Below are 20,752 nucleotides of genomic sequence, written 5' to 3' on the forward strand. Positions count from 1 at the left end.
CACCCAACAGCTTTAGTTCTGGAAAGATTCAACACTTCCTGTATGTTTTAATTACATTTCATGCCCATCAATAATAAAACAAAATGACGTCACCGTCACACCAGGCATCTAAAATAATTTATCATAGAATATTTATTTGAAAAAGGATTTATTGTACTTTGACAACAGGATTTCTTTGAAGGAAATAATGTGGTTGACAGTAAAAGGACTGAAAAAGTGAAAGAGGAAAGAATAAAAAGGCCTTAAGATCTAAATCTTCTAATTTTCATCAACATGTGACCCACTGACTCAATTTCCCTCTTGGTTGGTTCATGTCAATCATCACAGGACAGCAGGGCTGTATTTGGGATTGTTGTGTTGTGTTGGTGAAAGTATTTTAAACAGCATGTGTGGTCAACACAAAGAACACACTAGTACACAGAAGCATGTGAGAACCAACACACACAGCACCTGCATTACATCACTAGCAACAAACAGCACACAATGAGCTCAGCAGTTTAGTGACACTTTGGTTCTGTAGACTTCAGGTTCATGTGGAAGGAAAGAAACGTTTGGAGAGCATTTCTCTGCTGTGAGACATCAGTGGGATCATCTCCAAAATCACTACTAGAAAAGTGCACAAAGAAGCTTCTGGAAAGAAACGCATCATCAGTGTGTTCAGAGTGCTGAGCATTCAGAACATTCCCTTCCTGTAGCGGTGGATCAGCTCGGAGACGTCATCCTTACACACCTTTATCCAGCCGTCCTGCTGCATGTGGTACACTGCACACACACACACACACACACACATTACTCCAATGTACACATAAGGACACAGATGTTTCCAGTGGTCACAGACCATGGCTACATACTCTGCATGGCTCTCCTCCCTTATTTCTGATGCATCTCTTTGCAGGTATCAGTAGAGACGTGAAATGAGTGTGAGAGGAAGACGAGAACGACATCAAACACGTGTGAGTTTATAGGTCGACTCATCAGCATCAGCTTGTTCTTGTTTAATGAGGTTCATTTATTATATTTCTTCTATTTGCTACTTTATAATGGAACACAAATCGACAGTCATAGCATACAGTTTTATAACTCTTTGAAAAACATAAAAAACTGTATATTTCTGTTGTGAAGTGAGGAACCACAGAGGATCATTGCTGTTACAACGTTAGGCTGAAACCTTTAGTCAGTTGTACATAATATTTTATTTTAAGCAACTTGAATGAACGTTTTCTTGATACTGAATCGAGGAAATACTGAATTTGCAGTGAAAATCGATGTAAATTGTTGTCCTACTGCGGTTATGAAAGTGAGTGAGCAGAGATGATAAAAAGGGAATTTATGGAATGTTTAAGTAAGAATAGTTTCATTCATAATTAAAGAGCAAAATGCTGCAGACTGGACAGATCAATAATGATTCCCTTTGGTTATTTCATTTAATAATGATCACTGTTATTTATGGTTTGATTCTCTCTAGTCTGTCAATGGTTTTGTTTACCACTAAAGTGCAAAGAATTACATGCAAATGTTCTTAGTTTTGAGGTAATTTATCGTAAACTAAAGGACAAGTTGACCTTTTGACCCTTTGATGGTGATACATAGAAGGTCAGAGGATCACCAAAGGGACACAATTAGTCCTGAAACGTCCCAGTAACCCGTCCAATAGTGGAGACACCAGTCTGGACCAAAGAGGACTGACGGAGACAATGTGAGACGGATGTTGCTGTCTGCTAGATGGAAACCAGAGTGGACTCACTGTTGACCGCCCCTCCAGAGTAGGCGTCCCTGTGTGTGGCGTGAGCGATGCCCCGGCGTCCCAGCTCATACGCCTCGTCCACCGTCATGTCCTCCCTGTAGCCGCTGTCCACCACGCCGTAGGCGTAGCTGCTCCCACAGCAGGTAGAGAACATGCGGCCGGACAGACGCGTCCCTTGGTCGTCCACGTAGTACAGACCGGGACCCTGGAGACACAGAGACATCCAACAGGAGCATAAAAGATCCACATTTAACATTGTGCCTCAGAAGACAACCTCTAAATCATCTAGTGCAGTGAGGTGAGGACATTTGTATTTCTAGGCTCTGCTTCACAGGAAGTGGAAGAAAAAGGATTCTCATGTTTGGGCCCAGACGGTGAGACTCAAAGCCACAGCTCACCTCTTTGTCCCATCCACAGATCATGCTTCCCATAGAGAGGCCCATGCCTCTGTAGCCCAGCATCATGTTGCACAGCAGCTTGGAGGCAGCAGCCACAGAGATCCTGTGGTTGCTCCTCAGCCTGTAGAGCCTGGAGGGACCAAGTCATGAAACCAATCAATAGAAACATCCATCAGGGTTGTTTCCAGGGTCGACCTGTCATGTTCCATTTTACATCCATGTCCGTCCAAAACATCACCACTGCATCATTGACCCTGTTGTTGTTATCTTTGGCTTATGGACGTTTTTTGTAAAGTCAGGGATCTGTTCGGCTTCGAGTCCAAGTCGACCTTTGTGTCTGTTTGAATCTCAACAATGAACAGAAACAACACATTTATGATATAATTACTGTGGCTACATTTATATTATTACAATTTAGTCATTTGGTTTTAATTTGTGTTTTGATGCGTTACTACATGTCTTCACACACTCATGTCCTCACACTCGTGTCCTCACACATTCATGTCTTCACACACTCATGAGAATGTTCTCCGGTTTCTTTCCTAGACCAGATACTTTACTCAACTCTGCATGGAACACATTTAGTATGCAGACAGTCAAATACACAGACACACAGAGCATTAGATGTCAGAGGGGACACATTGATGTTCAAACCACTGCAGACGGAGCTGCATTCTTTGGCCAGGAGTCTCTCCCAGTACTGGCAGTCTGCAGCGCTGCCCGACATGGTGCCCAGCAGGTAGGGGTTGATCTCTATCACCTTGTTGACGTCGTTGGATGCTGCAGAGCGGGACACATTTGTGTAAAGAAGACATTTTGTAATTAGAGTTACTCTTGTTGCCTCATTTACTTTGTATGGCTCCATGTTCCTCTGTGTTACATTTCAAAGCTGCACACATCTTTGATATGATGCGTAAGGAATAAAAACGTGTCTACCCAAGTAACGGCCTGCTGAGGCTCTGGAGTCCACAGCCACAATGACTCCATGTTTGAACTTGAAGGCCAGGGTGGTCGTCCCGTGGTTCAGGTCTATACTCACACCACCATCACGGTTACAGGTTCTGAGAAACCCTGAAGGCTGAAATAGAAAGTGGAATATCATACATGTTATATTATCCCACAGTAACTGTTAAGGTGAATGCATCATCTGAAGCTGCATGAGAAGCGCACGTGCACCACAGACGCGTAAAAGACGTTGAACCACAGCGCGTCTGACGCGTCACGCTTGTTGCATCAGGGTCACCTGATACGATGGCGACTTTTCATTTCGTAGCAAAACTCGGTGAAATGATACTCACGTCTACACCCAGAGGGACAGCAAATTCCTGAGTTCTGGTCCCGAAGTTGTAGTGGTTGGTTCGGTCCAAGAGATGCGTCTGTCTGGCTGGAAGAATCTGCTCACGGAGTTCAGCATAAGACTTAAAACCAGATACTTGGAAAAGAGCCATCATGTATCCAACTATATTGGAATTATATTCTGCTCTTAAGTTTTCCTGAATGACGAAGGTGTCTGAAGAACGTCACGGATAACTTCCTGGGAAGGGACGACGAATTCGAAAGTGAAAGGGTTTAAAAGCTGTTTTATTGTAGCCCTGCATGCTAAAAGAACCAGATAACTACATAAAACCAACAAGTTTACATGAATACATTCAGATGAACATTATATAACTTAAAACCCGATTTAAACATATAAGAGAAAACTGTGGTTAGAATCTTACTGTTAATAAAAACAATCATGCATACATCTTGCATCGACCAATAGGAGAGCTCTGTTTATGTTTCGTCATCAGTTACTGAGCGAAATGCAGCGATCAGGTTTGAACCCAGCAGCGGAGGTGTAATGACGTCATCAATGCGTGTTTGAAATTCATATTTATAACAATACGCTGTATCTACTGTAGTCGGGTTGATGGAATATTATTATAAATAAATACACTGCTTTAGGCTTGAAATTAATAATACATTTAGCAGATCATTTCAAAACATGAAAATAAACAGCGAGGGATGGAATAGATTTTCATTCAATTTGAATTATTTTGCCACATTTTATATTTTTTTCATCTGGTCTGAAATACAATAGACGAAACAGTCTGTTTCATGCATTTCTGTCACCTCACAGTGAAGAATAGAAAACATGACAATGTTCATTAAATGGTTTTCACGGCTTGCATTTTATTTTTTAAGTGAAAAAAAGACATTTATTCACTTTTCTGCTAAATGTGTTGTTTTAAGGTGTGACTGCATCACAGATCAAGCTGTATCCATCCGCTGCACAGTCTCCTCTACAACCTCCAGCTTTACAGGAACTACTTTCTCCGTCAGAACCGCTGTTGTACCTGCACCATATTTGTATTTTGTTTTCCTAGGATAGAAGAATGGATGGTTAGAGGGATTCAATAACTAAAAAGTATTATGTGTATAATGACATACAGAATGATATCTACCACTCTGAGAGGGAAACCTTATTTGTACACATGGTTCAACATAATCTCTTTTTAAAGGAGCAGTGTGTAGGATTAGAGGTATTAATGAAAATAAATTCAGTGTAATATTCATAGCATATTTTCATTAAAGTATCATCACCTAAAGCTAAGAATCGTGTGTTTTATTAAGCTTGGAATGAGCCCTTCACATCTACAGGAGCGGCTCCTCTTCATGGAGTTTCATGCACAGCCATGTTTCTACAGACTGAATACTGGCTCTATGGAGCCGTCCTTGTTTTTACATCATTGACTCACTTGGAAAGGAAGGGGAAACAATCTGCAGCCTCGTCACCAGAGACTAAATCCTACTCACAGCTCCTTTAAGAATTGATCCATACAGCAGATGTCAGTCACACTCCTACCTTTTGTCTGTGTACTCTGACACCTGGTACGGCCTGATGTAGTCCGCTCCTTCTCTGGTGATGACACAGATGTCGATGTTGTTGCCTGAGGCGAGGTCATTCATGATTCCTGCGTGGATGGCGGTACGCACCAGCTCCTTGGCCTTGTCCAGCTGGGAGAGTTGCAAGAATTCAGGGAAATGACAGAGAGAAACTCCCCAAATACCCAAACAGTTTTTCTATTTCGTCATTCAATAGTGACAGGAATCATTTTTTAAAAACATTTTCCATATTGTTTGCATGTACCTGATTATTTGACCTACAATCCCACTTTATGCCAATTATTAAGTTAAAGATGACCAAAAGTAAGTGAAATAACGTTGTGATGGTGTGTAAATGATCCTGACTATCAATCCTTGTCACAGTGTGTAACAGGTGTCCAGGAGGCGTACCTCCAGGTCGGGTTTGTACCCGTCCTCTAGAATCCCCAAAGCAGCCAGATCCCCAGAGCCTGCAGGATGAAACAGACATGAGGTCTGAGAAGGAATCCAATGAATAAATACAGCAGATTCAAATGTTATTCTAAATGGTGAATGTTCTGGAGCCACGATGCTTAGAGAATATCCTTCTATCTCGTAGGTACCCATTGCAAGGTAAGGCATCGTGTTCACGCTGCCGTACGGCCCCACCGTGTACAGGTGGTTCCCAGTGCAATCTACTCCTCCCAGTATGAGACTGGCCCCAATTTGGCCGTGATACCTGAGGAGCACACAGATCAGAACGGGGTTTTTAACGGGTACTTGAACTCATTCACGCACCTGTGGATACGAGCTCATGTGCTACACAAATCTGTACAATTGCTGCATGACTCTATTAGTTCAGATTTACAGCCAATTATTGTCCTCTGTAGCGTTTTCAAGCCCTCAATGCACAATGTTCACAGAGCAATTCTGTCTTGGCAGTAAAGCACAACAACACAAATAAGAAATTAACAAGACAATTAAATAGATTTAGAGAAACATTAACATTTTAGAGGCTGAATTGTTGTTACTTTATCTTGCAAGTAATTGAACTCTCAAAACCGATTCTATTTACCCTGTACATGCTTCCTTTGGGCGACGTTATCAGAAAACACCGCATAAACTTCCATTGTTATGCAGACGATACTCAACTGTATCTATCGATCAAGCCAGAAGACACCAACCAACTTGTTAGACTTCAGGACTGTCTTGGAGACATCAAAACCTGGATGACCTGCAACTTCCTGATGTTAAACTCGGAAAAAACGGAAGTTATCATGATAGGCCCAGAGCGCCTTCGAAGTCAGCTGTCACGTGATACAGTCTCTATGGATGGAATTGCTCTGGTATCCAACAGCACCGTCAGAAATCTTGGAGTTCTCTTCGACCAGGATATGTCCTTCAACTCTCATATAAAGAAGACTTCAAGGACTGCCTTTTTTCATCTACGGAATATATCAAAAATCAGGAACTTCCTGTCTCAAAGTGATGCAGAAAAACTAGTTCATGCATTTGTTACTTCTAGACTGGATTACTGTAATTCTTTGTTATCAGGCTGCTCTTGTAAATCGCTTAAACCTCTCCAACTGATTCAGAATGCTGCAGCACGTGTATTAACAAGAACTAAGAAATGGGATCATATAACTCCTGTATTAACTTCTCTGCACTGGCTTCCTGTTAAATCAAGAATAGAATTTAAGGTACTTCTCCTCACCTACAAGGCACTTGCTGGTGAGGCACCGTCTTATCTTAAAGAGCTTGTTACACCGTATTGTCCTACAAGGCATCTACGCTCCATAGATGCTGGGCTACTTGTGGTTCCTAGAGTTTTAAAAAGTAGGATGGGGGCCAGAGCCTTCAGTTATCAAGCTCCTCTTTTGTGGAACCAGCTTCCACTTTCAGTCCGGGGGGCAGACTCGGTCAGTTCATTTAAGATAAAGCTTAAAACGTTCCTCTTTGATATTGCTTATAGTTAGGGCTGGCTCAGGTTAGCCTGGACCAGCCCTTAGTTAAGCTGCTCTAGGCTTAGACTGCCGGGGGACTTCTTAGGACACACCGAGCCCCTCTCTCACTCTCACTCTCTCCTCCCACAATCATCCATGCTTTATTAATGTACATCACTAATTAAGCTTCTTTCCGGGAGTTTTTTGTGCTTTCTCGCCTAGCAGGTCTCCGTGGATCATAGTTTCGTGCGGACCCCGGTTCTAACTCCTGGCTCATGGCTCTGCTGACACCTGCTGCTGCCATCATCATTACTTTAAATATGATTCATATTACTGTCATCAAAAACCAACATCTTTCTGCTCTCCCTCCCCACAGAAGCCTCTGTGGATGGTGGTTCGATCTGATGGAGGTTGTCCCTGCAGTGGTCCTGCCGTACACCTCTTCTGCTACTTGCAATTACTTGTATCATTTCAGTTAGAGAAATTGAATGTATTGTACATCTTTTACATTGTTGATTCTGTACACATGACATCCATTGCAGTCTGTCCATCCCGGGAGAGGGATCCCTCCTCTGACGTTCTCCCTAAGGTTTCTTCCCTTTTTTCCCCATTGAAGGGTTTTTTTTCATATTTTGGGGAGTTTTTCCTGTGCCGATGTGAGGGTTTCGGGACAGAGGATGTTGCATGTGTACAGACTGTAAAGCCCTCTGAGGCAAATTTGTAATTTGCGATTTTGGGCTATACAAAATAAAATGAATTGAATTGAATTGAAAACAACTTTCGAGTCGGACCCTGTGTTTGCTGAGGTAGACCACCTGCTGTTTTTTGAAGTCACACCCGGTCAGACATGCAGCAGCTGACTCGCCAGCAGGGATTGTGATCAGGGATTTGGGACACTTATCAGGCAGTGAGAACAAAAAAACAATCCTCAACCCACAGGGATGTTTTCAGCTCCAAGCAGCTCTGACCACAGAGCCATTAGAAATATCCATTCTGTTTAAGAAAGCAGTCTTGCTTTGGTTTCCTGAGTCAAATGAATTATTGGCGCAGGGGGAAGTGATCAAACACCTCTAAACTACGACGGCTGCCAGAAAGTCGATGGAGAGTAAAAGAAAGCCTGCAGCGCCAGTGGTTAAAAAAAAATAAATTGAACTAGTTGATAGCTGGAAAAACAACAATACCAAGCAAAATAGAGTTCGGCCACCCTACGGATCAAACTGTCTAATTTCACATATTTCAAAACGTGATGTGGTCCGTGAAGCGCCAGGGATGAGGGTTACCGCCTCCAAATCTGAGGCTCTGGTGCTCTGCTGGAAGCAGGTGTATCGCTCTCTGCGGGGGGGGGGGGGGGGGGGGGGCACTGTCTACCGCAAGTGAAGGGGTTCAAGTATCTTGGGATGTTGTTCCCGAGTGAGGATGGGATGGATTGGGCGACTCACAGGCGGATCGGCGTGCGGCTGCAGCAGTGAAACAGGCGCGACATTGTCCCTCATGCATCTAAGCTTGGATAAGGACAAATCTAAATCTAATTGCATCAAAAACTGTGCAATGAAAGATGTGTGTTACCAGGGGTTTTACAAGAGCCCCTTGAGCCTTCTGCAATGGAGCAGTGTGAGCATGTTTTTCATGAATACCTCACCCATGTTGCTGAACCAGAGGGCCAAATTGGTAGGGAGCAATGTCAGCTTAGTTCCCACACAGACACATTTTCTCGCTCACTCAGGGTGATGCAGGGCACCGCTCGCTGGCCGGCAGTGTGAGAAACATAACGTCTCAGTGTGTCTTAAGAATTAAGTAGAGGCAGAAGCTTAGAAATGGATTAAAACTGCCATGTCATCACTTTGCAATTCTCTCGGTTATTTCCTCATCTGATTTGTAAAAAGCTATACACACGCAATGAATGCTGACCAGAGGAGTCAGAAGGATTCACATTCATTACTCAAGTAGAAGTATAGATACTAGGGTTTAAAAATACTTGTGGAGAAAGTGAAGTATTAACGCAAGCTTTTTACTTAAGTAAAAGTATAAAATTACTGGTTTCAAAACTACTTAAAAGTATAAAAGGAAAAGTAACAGAGGGGGAAAAAAATGTCCATTAAGGACAAACAGTCCGTTACAACACGGTGGGAAGGTGCCTTCAGACCACCGCTGTCATAATGATGGGGAAACATTGTGCAAACCAAGGGTGTTTGAATGGTAAATGTTTATGCTTCTCATCCAACCACAATCAAATTCAGGCGATTTATCCGGATAGTTTTTTTTGTGTGTGTGTTAGTTTTTGAACGATGACATAATGAAATAGGAGTAACGAAGCTATTTTTAAAATGTAAGGAGTAGAAAGTACAGATATTTGCGTGAAAATGTAACGAGAAGTAAAAAGTTGTAAAAATATCTACATAAGTAAAGTAACAATGTATTTGTACTTTGTTACGTGATACCTCTGGTTTTATCGATTTATAGATAGACAGACGGACAAATACATATCTAGATGCTGCCATGGATTCCGTGTAAGATTCCATGTAATATTTTACTACGCTTTGTAGGAGCCAGTTTTAATTGACATTGGGTGGAAGATACAAAATTGAGCCAGCAGGTGTCACCATGGTGCACTTGCTTTATTAGGTGGGAACTTTCAGCCAGGTGGCAGGTGTTGCGAGACGGAGGAGCACACAGTTTTCTCTGTCACAATACGTGGTTGTAAGTGACAGCTAAATGGACTCCACATTGTGCTAACTAAACCAAATATTCAAACACAGAATCAACGGCGTAAGCGGGTTTATTTTACCGAACGAAACATGTGCAGTGGCCAGCGCGTCAAACCCTACTTTTAGCCTGTCTACGCAGCCCCTCAGTGGCTTTAAGTTAGGCTTAGCCGCTACACGCTTATTAAATCATATTATCAGTTATACATTATCTTCATTTCAAAAGATATTATTTTTTTATGTAGCATCTGAACAGTTTTATTTCTGGTGGGTTCATCTAAATCTCACTATAAATCCTCCATTATTAAAAAGACAGACTTTGTAATGAAAAGAAATCACATGTAGGCCTATATATCATTGAACATCTTCCCACTTAGTCCTTAAGGCAATTTATTGAATAATAGTTATGGTCTGCTGCAGTTAATAACAACTATTTAAGCTGTGTTCACAACATAGCATGATAAACAACTAAAATGTTTGTCTCCCTGTGTTCAGCAGACCGGATATAAAACAGGTAAAAACGACATGTTTCGCTGTTGTCGTTTTTTTTGGAGGTTGCAGAAACAGATGTTCATTAAACTGTATTGAATGGCCAGAACGAAATAATAACGAAATAATACCGGAATAAATAAAAAATCGATATATATATTTAATAAAAACGAGAGCACGTAGAAACACGCACGCACGCACGCGCGCCGTAAAATGCCATGGCAACCGAACGATGACCCGACCGAGGGTATATAAGGTCAGCGCACTTTCTGAACGTTCCCTTTGCTCTTTGACTTGAACGCGAACTTTAAACCTCCCGTGAAAGCAAACTGCTGAGAACAAAACCTTTGAGTTTTTGACTAGTGAGCGGATTCTACTGGATACCGATTGTGGTGGCGGGGTGTGATTAGCTCAGCTGCTGGGGGGGGGGGAGAGCTGGGAGGAGGGGTGCCGGCCGCTAACAAGCACAGCTGAGGGGCATCAGCCTAATTGTCTCTCCTGTGCTTAAAACCAGTGAGCGGATCTGGAGGGGGGGGGTTGTACCGGACGCTCAGGAGCGAGCGTGGAACGAGCGAGCGACAACCTTAAAACATAAATAAAAAGATTAAAACGTACAGAGCTGCCTGGTGTCCGTTTGTCTCGCCTCCGGGAAACCGAGCCGAGGAACCACATCTGCTACACCGATATTGTTGGAGAAGTGAACTACTGTATAACATCTTTAGTGGAGCACAGACCAGGCTGAAACAGGCCCTCAGGAGCGGCGGAGGAGCGGCGGAGCATCGAGGACGACCACCGGCTGAAGGAAGTTGGCTGATTGGAACCTTCAGTGTTTAAGTAAGACAACGTTTTGATCTGCTTGCACCCTTAGAAGGGTCCCCATGTTACAAATGAGTACGAGACATTGAGTTTAACGGTGAAAGAAATACGATTTGATGGACAAAGACACTCAGTCGAGGATTTCTCGGTGTAAAATGATTATTGGAGGGGCGGGATATGTTACATCTCGCAGGACATCTCTGGGGTGTGTCAACAATTAGTGTAGATGTTTTAAAACACTGTTATTTTGGTTTGAGGGTATCAAATTGTCGAAGATTAACATTGCAATTTGTGAAAAAAGATGGCGCTCAGAACGCCATGGAACGCTCAATAAATGTATTTGGAAACCACCGGGTCCATGGAGACGGTTGACGTGTGACGTCACGACGTGCAGGTCTAGTCAACGTACGTCACGTGGTTGAAACGTACTTATGAATGTATTGTTACATGCTCCGTACACTATTTCTCTGATATTTACATTGAAATGCCTCTGCTCGTGGTCGATGCCTTTCATAAGAGTTACAAGCAGTGACGTAGTAGCATCAATTCACCATTCAACTGGCTGCTTGCACATTGACTACTGGTTATGTTTCATATACCCTATTGTATACGGGTAGATGAAATCAAGCCTTCTGATTAGTTGAGAGTGAGTCACGGGGTGTACTGACTTGAGCCATAATGTACTTGTTTCATTGCGGTGAATTTTCGCTACCGTTGGTTGTCATTTTGGTTTTTAGCTCGGTGGCGATCGCCTAAAAACATCCCGGAAACGCGCAAATGAGGAGTTTGGGGAAAGCGAGCTTTCGTAATCAATTTAGGGCTCCTTTTTAAGCCAAAGAGGACAATTCAGGTCGACGTCATGAGCGCTGTGAATGAATGAATATCTTGCAACGAGACCTGGAATGCACAAGTTAATGTCAATATTCTTGATCATCAACCACTATGGTCCAAAAGTCGTCTTTAAGTTCGGTCTCTTTGTCGTATGAGACATTATTGCTCGTCTTTGGTCTGTACGATTCAGACTGTACGTTTTCAGTCTTAAAGGACGGATGATGTGCACTTGACGTTCGCTACTTGATTGTTTTAGCCAGCAGATGCTAACTATATATACAAATATGTGTACAACCATTACATTACATTGTTGACATATAGAGACATTAATTGCATGTGCTCAAATTGAGCAAAAACAGAGCAGGTCATCCGGGTTTTTGAGGGATTGCGCAATCCGAGAGGAACAGGAAAATACACAAATTCAGCGATATTGCCCATAATAATCATTGGATTGATTGTAATCTTATAATTACACTTGTATCACAGATCAGATCACAGATATATATATATCTTTTTTTTACATTTCATGATGGCATAAGGAAGGCACTGCCTCCAGTGACCGCAGATTACTGGTGACAAGAGAGCGATTTGTTAAGTAACCGTATGGGACTGCATGTGCGCGTGCTGCACCACCTCCACGCGCTGCGATGTGCAACTCGTAGAATTAAGAGTGATCAATTAAAGAAGTTCATTGTTGTATCAATGCCGCCGTGATTCACTGACGCACTGCATATAAAACACGTCCACGCTGTTTATTGCAAGTCAATGACGTGCGCACACTTGCAGAATCAACGTGAACAGTGGCTTAGTTGACCCGCTAACTGGCTGATAAAAAGCTTTTTAATACTAGAAACCCGACCGTGTTTTTTTTTACACAGAATGACAGTAGAGAAGACAATAATTACATTACATTGTGTGTGTTAGTGACTCCCTTGGGTCCTGCAGTCATAGTTACTGTAGTGATCTGCTCTTTACAAATCAAAACTTTATTGCTGATGTGATCCAGAAATATTTAATGTAATGAGAAATCCTGACAGTTTAAATGTTTTATCTTAAAGCTGGTGTACCTGCATCATGGAACGTCCCACACAACCCTGCCCCCTCGGCGATGACCACGGCGTTCTCCTCAACTCCTCAGATGAGGTAGGTGAGGTTGACATTTATGCTGTGGGTGAAGTTGATTTTATTCCCCTGGCCTTCCCGGATGACAACGAGGAGCAGGAAAAGGATGAAGAGGAGGATGAAGAGGAGGATGAAGAGGAGGAGGAAGAGGAGCGGCCCATGTTGGCAATGGACAGGCAACTGATGCACTTTGGTCTGGAGGCAGCATTGTATTTTCTGGAGGAGCAACACCATGAGGAGGAAGAGGATGATGAGGACTGGAAGGATTCTGGGTACGACTCCATGTCTGTGTGCGACTCCCTTTCTGAGGACGTTTGGATGGACTGGGTGGCACCTACGGAAGAAATGCAACAAGAAGCTTTCCTGCAGTTTGTACTACTGCAACATCCCCCACTTCCTTCACATGTGGACCTTTCCGAAGAAGCGCCGAGTCCAGTCCCCCAGACGTCAGGATTGTCCACCAAGAGGAGCAGGGAAGAGGACGACGCAGGGCAGGTAAGTAGGAAGAGGCAGAGGGATGAGGACGACCATGTGGACACAGCCGAAGAGGACTACAGGAACTCGGCACCCTCCACTTCAGGCCGAGCCCCACCCACATTCAGAAGATACTGGCAGTGGGCGGAAGACAGCGACTCGGATTGATGTCCTGAAGAAGCGCTGACAGCGCGTCAGGAGTGTCCTCCAAGAAGAGGACAACACAGGGCAGGTAAGTGAGAAAAGGCTGAGGGACGGTTACGAGGACCATGTGGACAGTCCCTTGTTCTTCAGGGCTAGGCCCCTCATCCACTAAAATGACCAAGGAAGAGGACTACAACATACTGGCAGTTGGCTGAAAACAGCAACTTGACAGCGACATTCTGCTTGCTGCAGGATGTAAAAACCGCCTTCCGCCGTGTTCAGCGAGGATGGCTATAGGTAGCATCTTGCAGCAGAGTTTTTAGGCATATCTTCTTTATGGATTGATAAATTTGCATCCAGTGCAATCGCCCCCACTTCCTTCTCTTGTGGAATGCCCTGACGAAGCACTAATCCCAGTCCTTCAGATGTCAGGAGTGTCCTCCAAGTAGGCAAAGGGACGACACTGGGCAAGTAAGTGTGAAAAGGCAAAGAAACGGTGTCGAGGACCAGGTGGACACAGCCCCTTGCACTTCAGGGCTAGGCCCCTGCTCCACTAAGAGGACCAGGGAAGAGGACTACAGGAACTCAGCACCCTCCACTTCAGGCCTCGCCCCACCCACACACAGAAGATACTGGCCGCAGGCGGAAGACAGCGACTCGGATTGATGTCCTGAAGAAGCGCTGACTCCGGTGGTTTTCCCCCCCCCTACTTCACGGCCTCAGCCCCCCCCCCCCCACCCCCCCACACACAGATACTATCTCTTCTTTATACATTTTAATTTTGATTATTAGTTGATGCTATTCATAGAGGCCAGAGGTAAGTTACAGGGGATGGTTGTTATTCTGTGTTGTATTTTTATTCATGTAGTCTAGATGTTTTTTTCAGACAAAGGTAAGTCTATGCTTTTTAATAACATGCATACCAGACAGAAGTCTCCAGAAAGTCTCTTTTATAGTTAAGAAAACTAAGGTGAGGTGACTGAACCAGACAACGTTTAAGTAATATCCCCCATATGTTAAGAAAAGGTTTTCAAGTTTCTTTTACAGTAATGAGCCTAATACAGGAAGAGATCAGAAGGACGGAGGACTACAGGACCAGATGACAAGGATGGACAACTGCAGGACCAGATAACAAGGATGGACGGCTGGCGCCTTTCTTTCACTGGGCCAAGTAAGTAATCCCTCACTAAGACTACTGAAGTATCAAGATAATAAAGATTCAACCCAACAATCTAAAGGTTGTGTAGTTGAGCTCAATGTTTTCATCACTTGTGTTTGTGTTTAACAGGGAGAGACTCCTCTCAGAACCCCGGTGAGTCCCAGACCTGTCACCCCAAGACCACCCGCCCCAGCCCCACGGAGAGAGGACGTCAGCAGCTGTCAGCCAAGAATTCATATTCCAACAAATTGATGGTCTTAGGATTCTGAAATCTGACATCATTCACAACTTAAATAAAACGTCATGTAAATTATGATTTATTGTTTCAATTTTCATTGGCCTTTAATTGTATTACTTGCGTTTTCTGTATTAATACTAATTAATACTATTAAGTGCTGTGTATAGTATTTACAATATTACATACAAGTATGTGGGGATGCATTAGATCAGTGTTTCTCCAATGGGGGTACATGTACCCCTGGGGGCACGTGAAGGCACTTCAAGGGGTATTTGAGATTTTTAAATATATACATTTTAAAATTGACATCCATTTTAAAAACCTTGAACAAAAATAGTTTTTTAATAAATATTAAATAAGTGTAAATTCGTTAACTGAATTGGACATTCTGTACGCTATTTTCCAGAGAAAAAAAACATCCTCCATACCAAGATGCTTTTTCCCAACCTGGCGCATTGTTATCACCTGTCAGAAAAGACGGCCACAAGGTGCAACCCACCCAAAGTGTTGCTTCGGTTTGAGAAATCAGACTCAGAGGGAACACTGCTGTCTATTACCATGTTTTTTTCAACCAAAAAAAGCTTTGCACTGCTTAAGGGGTACCAACTTTATTCATACAGCACTTGACTGTAAGAAATATTCCTTAAGAAATACGTCACAAAAAAAAAGGTTGAGACCCACTGCTTCAAATTATGGCTCAGTCATTCTAATTAAAAACATAGATTAATACCGTATTTGTGTTGGAAACATACCCCAAATAAACTTGCGTGCGGTGTGTGAGTTGGATAATCCTCATGGGCACGTGCCATCGTGGATGGTAGCCCCTACCAGTGGGGGAATGTGAGGTGAATCAACTTTTATCCTAAATTGAGATACACCATCTTTCATTCAGCTGCCAACAAAGAACAGAATCTGTTACAGTGTGAAGTAAATCAGCTTTTATAGTTTACTCTGATGTATTTTGTTTTAAGAAGAAGGGATTTAAGTAGAAGTGCACACCTAGCGTATAGTATATTACATGTAGTAATGTTTAGTGTAGAATTGTAGTTTGTGTGATGATTGTGAGAGTAGATATTACATTTGTATGTTAGGTGAACTGAATGCATTATAGTCAATAACAATTTATAGTCATGTAAATCATAAATACTGTACAAATTAACATCCTGTCACCATGTGATGTTAAAAGCTGGGGACGAAAGCTAATTGCCGTCCTTTATGTATTTCTCCTAACTTTCTCCCCAAAGAGGGTTTTTTTGGGAGTTGGTATTCCTGTCGGGTATTAGATAAGCAATTTTTGTTCTTTTAGTTACTTATTTTTAGGGGCCAAGTATTTGTTCCAGTCTAGACATTATTTTAGAAATGATGAGGTCATTGGTAATATTCGTTCCCTCAGCACTTGGAAGCATTTATTAGATGCTTTCTTAGAAATACGTCACTCACACAACCCGTGCACACCAGGAACAATGTGCACTTGGCATTCATTATTATTATTATTTGCCTGCATGAGTGGTATAAGCGATAAGTCAGAATTTGCCATGAAAGAGCTGCTCCCGCCGAACTATAACACAAAGAGAACTTTGATTTGAGAAAATGTAATGTCGCTCCTCGCTGGCGCACTCAGCAGAGGCGAGACACTTTCTCAGAAGGCCCCAGCCCCGGGAATGAAAGTCACACCGATGGCCGATTAATTGCTGTCATTGAAGTCCCTTGTTTGAATCTATATATGACCAGGACAGACCAGTCAAATATACAGTAAAATATACAGTGTATGTTTGCTGTGGATCCAAAAACAATATCCTACACACGAATAGAGTCCACTAGATAAAACATTTCTTTAAGCAGCCGGCGGGCTGCGTCTGTCTGACACCTGATTCATAACTCAAGAGCGAGCTTTGAAACCTTGCAGAGCCTGGACTGAGTCTGATGGAGGCACACATGGCAATGCAATTTTATGATCATGAATACAAATGTAATTTATACCAACCTCTCGCCGTCAGCGTTTTCTCTTACAAATCATTCACTACTGCTCTAAGAGACAATTTATGCAGATTAAAATTTGGATTTTACACTCTCGTAATTAGGTTTATTTGGTGACTGAGACTTGAGAGTGCTGAATTTAATGTGTACTAGATATATTTTAGGGATTTTGATGCAGTCCAAATTAAAGTGTTAAAGTCAAAGACCCTGAACATGAACCTAAAGTATATAAAGCAAAAAGAATTAGCAATGAAATATACTTTTTCTGATCAATATAAAAAGGTAAAACTACTAGATAACCTGCCAACAGAGCTGATTCTTATGCGCAAAGGGAAGAGTGATAAAACACTCAACAATTTTTCCTCCTCTCAAAATATATAAACAATAAAAATAATATTGCTCATGAAAAGCTGCTACTTCAGTGCTGTTTTTTAGTTTTCTCTACACAGCAAATTGAGCGGAGTCAAATTTCTGGTGTTGATAAAGCTGGAGTCAATCAAACTTTATATGGAGTTGATCCAAATCTGTATGTTGTTAAATCTGTTCGATTTTACACTGCACCACAAAAGAGTTGGTGTCAAAATGGAGTGTTATTGTGAAACCAACTCTGAGAGTCGTCATTCTCACAGCTAGGGTGTACGGAGTGACTGCCCTCTAGTCTCGTGGGAACAAGAATCTCGTGAGAGCAACAATTTGGCGGGATTCAAGTAATTTACTTCAGTCGCTGCACAACTTAACTGGAACGCAACGCACAGCATGTTTTCGAAGAGAGTATGTTCTAAGTTGAAGAAAACGTGTCTCGTGTCTCAGTTTATTAGATGACATAATGAATGCTACTATAATATACAGATGGACATATATTTAGACATTGGAATGATATTTATACCTGCTATAATGTAGGCTAACTGCCGTCTTTACTCAGCCAGGCCTAATGTAAGCTAGCTAGCAACCGTAACCTAAGCCAAACTAACGTCTTCGCCTACTGGATGGTAACTGGCAAGCTAACGTTGGCAAGCTAACGTGCGCAAGCTAGCGGGAATCGCCGTACGTGGGGGAAAAATACTTTTTTAGGGGGGCGGGAGATAATTTCGGGTTAGGGGGCGCTGTCATTATGGTAGGTTGAAATACTGGAGTTACTGTCACGCTCAATGCATACCTGCAAACTAGTCACCTTTCGGCGAAATTCGCCGTTTTCACTCAAAATAGGTCATTTACGTGAATCGTGTAGATTTCTTTTTTTTGGGGGGGGGGGGGGTGGGGGTGTCCGGCGGTGTCGGGTTTTAAGATGACGACCGGGGGTATGCGGATAATTGTTGGCCCAGTGACGGGTGGCTGCCTGACGTCTGACGTGTTTGTGCGCGGCAGTGAATCCGCGCCCCCCCCCCCGTTTAATAACTGTTAATACGGCTCTTGGCAGCTATTTCATCTGGTGTTGGAGGCCACTGCAGACGAAGGCAGAGTTGCGGAGCGGCGGGTAAAACACGCGCGTTCTTTCCCCCATCGGTCCCTCTTGGGGTGGAGTGCTCTCTCGTTAGCGATTCTTCTGGACAATTATCGGGATACACAGATGCAAGTTTTGCGGTAAATCTAGTAGCAGCTAATCTGGCAAAAATCTTGTATTTAACTGACCAGTTTATAGGTTAATAAATGTGACATTTTTTAAAGAAAATATTGTCTTATTTTCTTCAGGGAGTACACCAGAATTCCTAATTTACATGTTAAAGTAGCAAAATGGGTATTTATTTTCTACCGACTGACTCAGCCAAGAGCTGCTGGACAATAGAAAAATTCAATCGGCTTTGATAATTGACTACATTTCTGTGCTAATTCATGTTTTTGTGTGTAAAAAAACATTGTTTTAGAGAGGCATGACTGGATTCTATTTGGAATAAATCTGTCTTGAATAACATGGTATTCTATATCATTTAACAGGAAATGTTGGCTAAAGTGGAGATAGGAGGGGTCCTAAAATACGTGAGAATTCCAGAGACTGATGGATTTTTTCAATTTGATAAGTTCCTTCAAGAAGGTTTGTAGTTAATGGCTATGTATTTTGCATGTATTACTGTTCTCACTGTAGTTTAACATGCAATGTTAAAAATGATCTGAATAAAGAGGTCTAAAGTACTAGTGTTATTGTGAGGATTTGGGTGGTTCTGCGTTACTGTCTTGTCTCTCCACCTCCCCTTCCCGTTTTCCCCTTGCAGGCACACCTGCATTCCATCACCAATCACACCACTATAAGGATCTGGCCCGCTCCACAACCGGCGCCAGAGTATTCCGTCGTGCTCCGTGAGAGCGTGAATCTCCCTGTGCCCTTTCGCTCGGCTGTCTTCCTCGCCTCACCGCGGAACCTCCAGCCAGCCTGCACCCGGCCACTTCAGCCTGCCAACTACGTTTCCGACTAATAAACCTCCCTTTGTCACTACCTGCTCCTCCGTGTCTGCTTTGGGGTCCGAACACCACCACTTCCCTAACAGAATACTCTGGCCAAGAAGATGGACCCCGCAGACGCGGAGAAATTCCGACAGGCCCTCTCGTCCCAAGGAACCCGTGTGGGAATCCATGAGAAGGCTCTACACGAGGTGATGGAAACCCTCCAAACCCTCACCTCCAACGTGGCGCAGATCGGGGCCCGCATGGAACAGCTGACGACTCACCTCACCACGCTTGCAGTCCCAGCTCCCGCTCCAGCCCCGGCTCCGGATCCCGCTACAACACCTCCACCTGCTGCGTCCTCGGGCGCTCTCCCCATCCAGCCGCGGGAGCCATTCATCCCCACGCCCGCCAGGTTTTCGGGACAGTCAGGTTCCGGCAGAGAATTTATTTATCAGTGTAATCTTGTTTTCGATCAGCAGCCGTTCACCTACTCCACGGACAAGTCGCGGATCGCCTTTTGCATGAGTCTCCTGTCGGAGAAAGCCGCGGCTTGGGCTGTTGCCATCGCTCATAGCAGTTCTCCAGCGTGTTTTTCTTTTTCCTCCTTCACTGAGGAGTTCCTTAAGACTTTTGACCACCCGCTGCGCAGCAGGGAGGCCAGCAGCCGGCTCCTGTCTCTTCGCCAGGGGAATAACTCCGTGGCAGCGCACTCGGTAGACTTCCGTATCCTCGCTATAGAGAGCGGGTGGGACGAGAAAGCACTTCAGGGGGTTTTTATCAGGGGACTCAGAGATGAGGTGAGGGATGAATTAGCCGCTCGTGATGAGACCTCCTCGCTGGACGATCTTATTTCTTTATCAATACGCTTAGATAATCGCCTTCACGAGCGGCGCAGGGAGAGATCCGGGAGGCTTGGCCACGCCCCCCCCGTGACTCGGACAATGTACCCCGTTTCTCAGGGGTTTGCGCCCTCTCCGTTGCCTCAGCCAGGCTCCAGCAGGATTCTGCCGCGGATCGACCCTCCCCCCACAAACACGGAGGAACCCATGCAGCTGGGGAGGACGAGACTCACGCCTAGAGAACGCCAACGGCGGCGCCTCAGCGGACTTTGTGTCTACTGCGGGCAGGACGGACACCTGCTGACACACTGCCCTTCTCTACCAAAAGGGGAGGCTCATCAACCACGGGAGGAGCGTTGGTGAGCCACTCAGCGGTTGTTTCTTCTCCTCCCCGCCTGATCCTTAAGGGTACTATATCTTGGGCTCAGGCCTCCCTGCCTATTTCTATTTTAGTTGACTCTGGGGCGGACGATAGTTTCATGGACTCTGATTTTGCTGCCCAGTCAGGAATCCCCTCTCAGCCCCTTCCCCACCCTAGGAAGGTGTTTGCACTGGATGGTAGGATCCTCGCCCATGTCACTCACCGCACCATTTCCGTTTCTTTGCAACTTTCCGGTAACCACCATGAGGCTATGTCATTTTTTTTGATCCCT

The 20,752-nt window shown here is 43.8% G+C and overlaps 1 protein-coding gene and 1 pseudogene across 1 annotated transcript; both read right to left on the minus strand.

Moving 5' to 3' along the window:
- Positions 1–175: 175 nt before the first annotated feature.
- Positions 176–3,938, minus strand: LOC134107067 (proteasome subunit beta type-8-like). Its single transcript, XM_062558350.1, has 6 exons — positions 3,441–3,938; positions 3,079–3,220; positions 2,814–2,922; positions 2,143–2,275; positions 1,745–1,949; positions 176–762 (listed from the first exon to the last, which is right to left on the minus strand). The coding sequence occupies exons 1-6, from the start codon at positions 3,591–3,593 to the stop codon at positions 674–676; spliced, it is 831 nt and encodes a 276-aa protein (XP_062414334.1). The 5' UTR covers positions 3,594–3,938; the 3' UTR covers positions 176–673.
- Positions 3,939–4,294: 356 nt separating this feature from the next.
- The window catches only part of LOC134107147 (proteasome subunit beta type-7-like), a 90,810-nt pseudogene continuing 74,352 nt past the window's right edge, over positions 4,295–20,752 (minus strand).

Source organism: Pungitius pungitius, chromosome 17 (assembly GCF_949316345.1).
Source record: "Pungitius pungitius chromosome 17, fPunPun2.1, whole genome shotgun sequence".
Lineage (NCBI taxonomy): Eukaryota > Metazoa > Chordata > Actinopteri > Perciformes > Gasterosteidae > Pungitius > Pungitius pungitius.

Coding starts and splice junctions, on each gene's coding strand:
- LOC134107067 (XM_062558350.1), bottom strand. CDS start 3,593: ATGATGGCTCTTTTCCAAGTATCTGGTTTTAAGTCTTATGCTGAACTC. Junction 2,923..3,078: donor CTCAGCAGGCCGTTACTTGG/GTAGACACGTTT, acceptor CCCGCTCTGCAG/CATCCAACGACGTCAACAAG. Junction 1,950..2,142: donor TCTGTGGATGGGACAAAGAG/GTGAGCTGTGGC, acceptor CTGTGTCTCCAG/GGTCCCGGTCTGTACTACGT.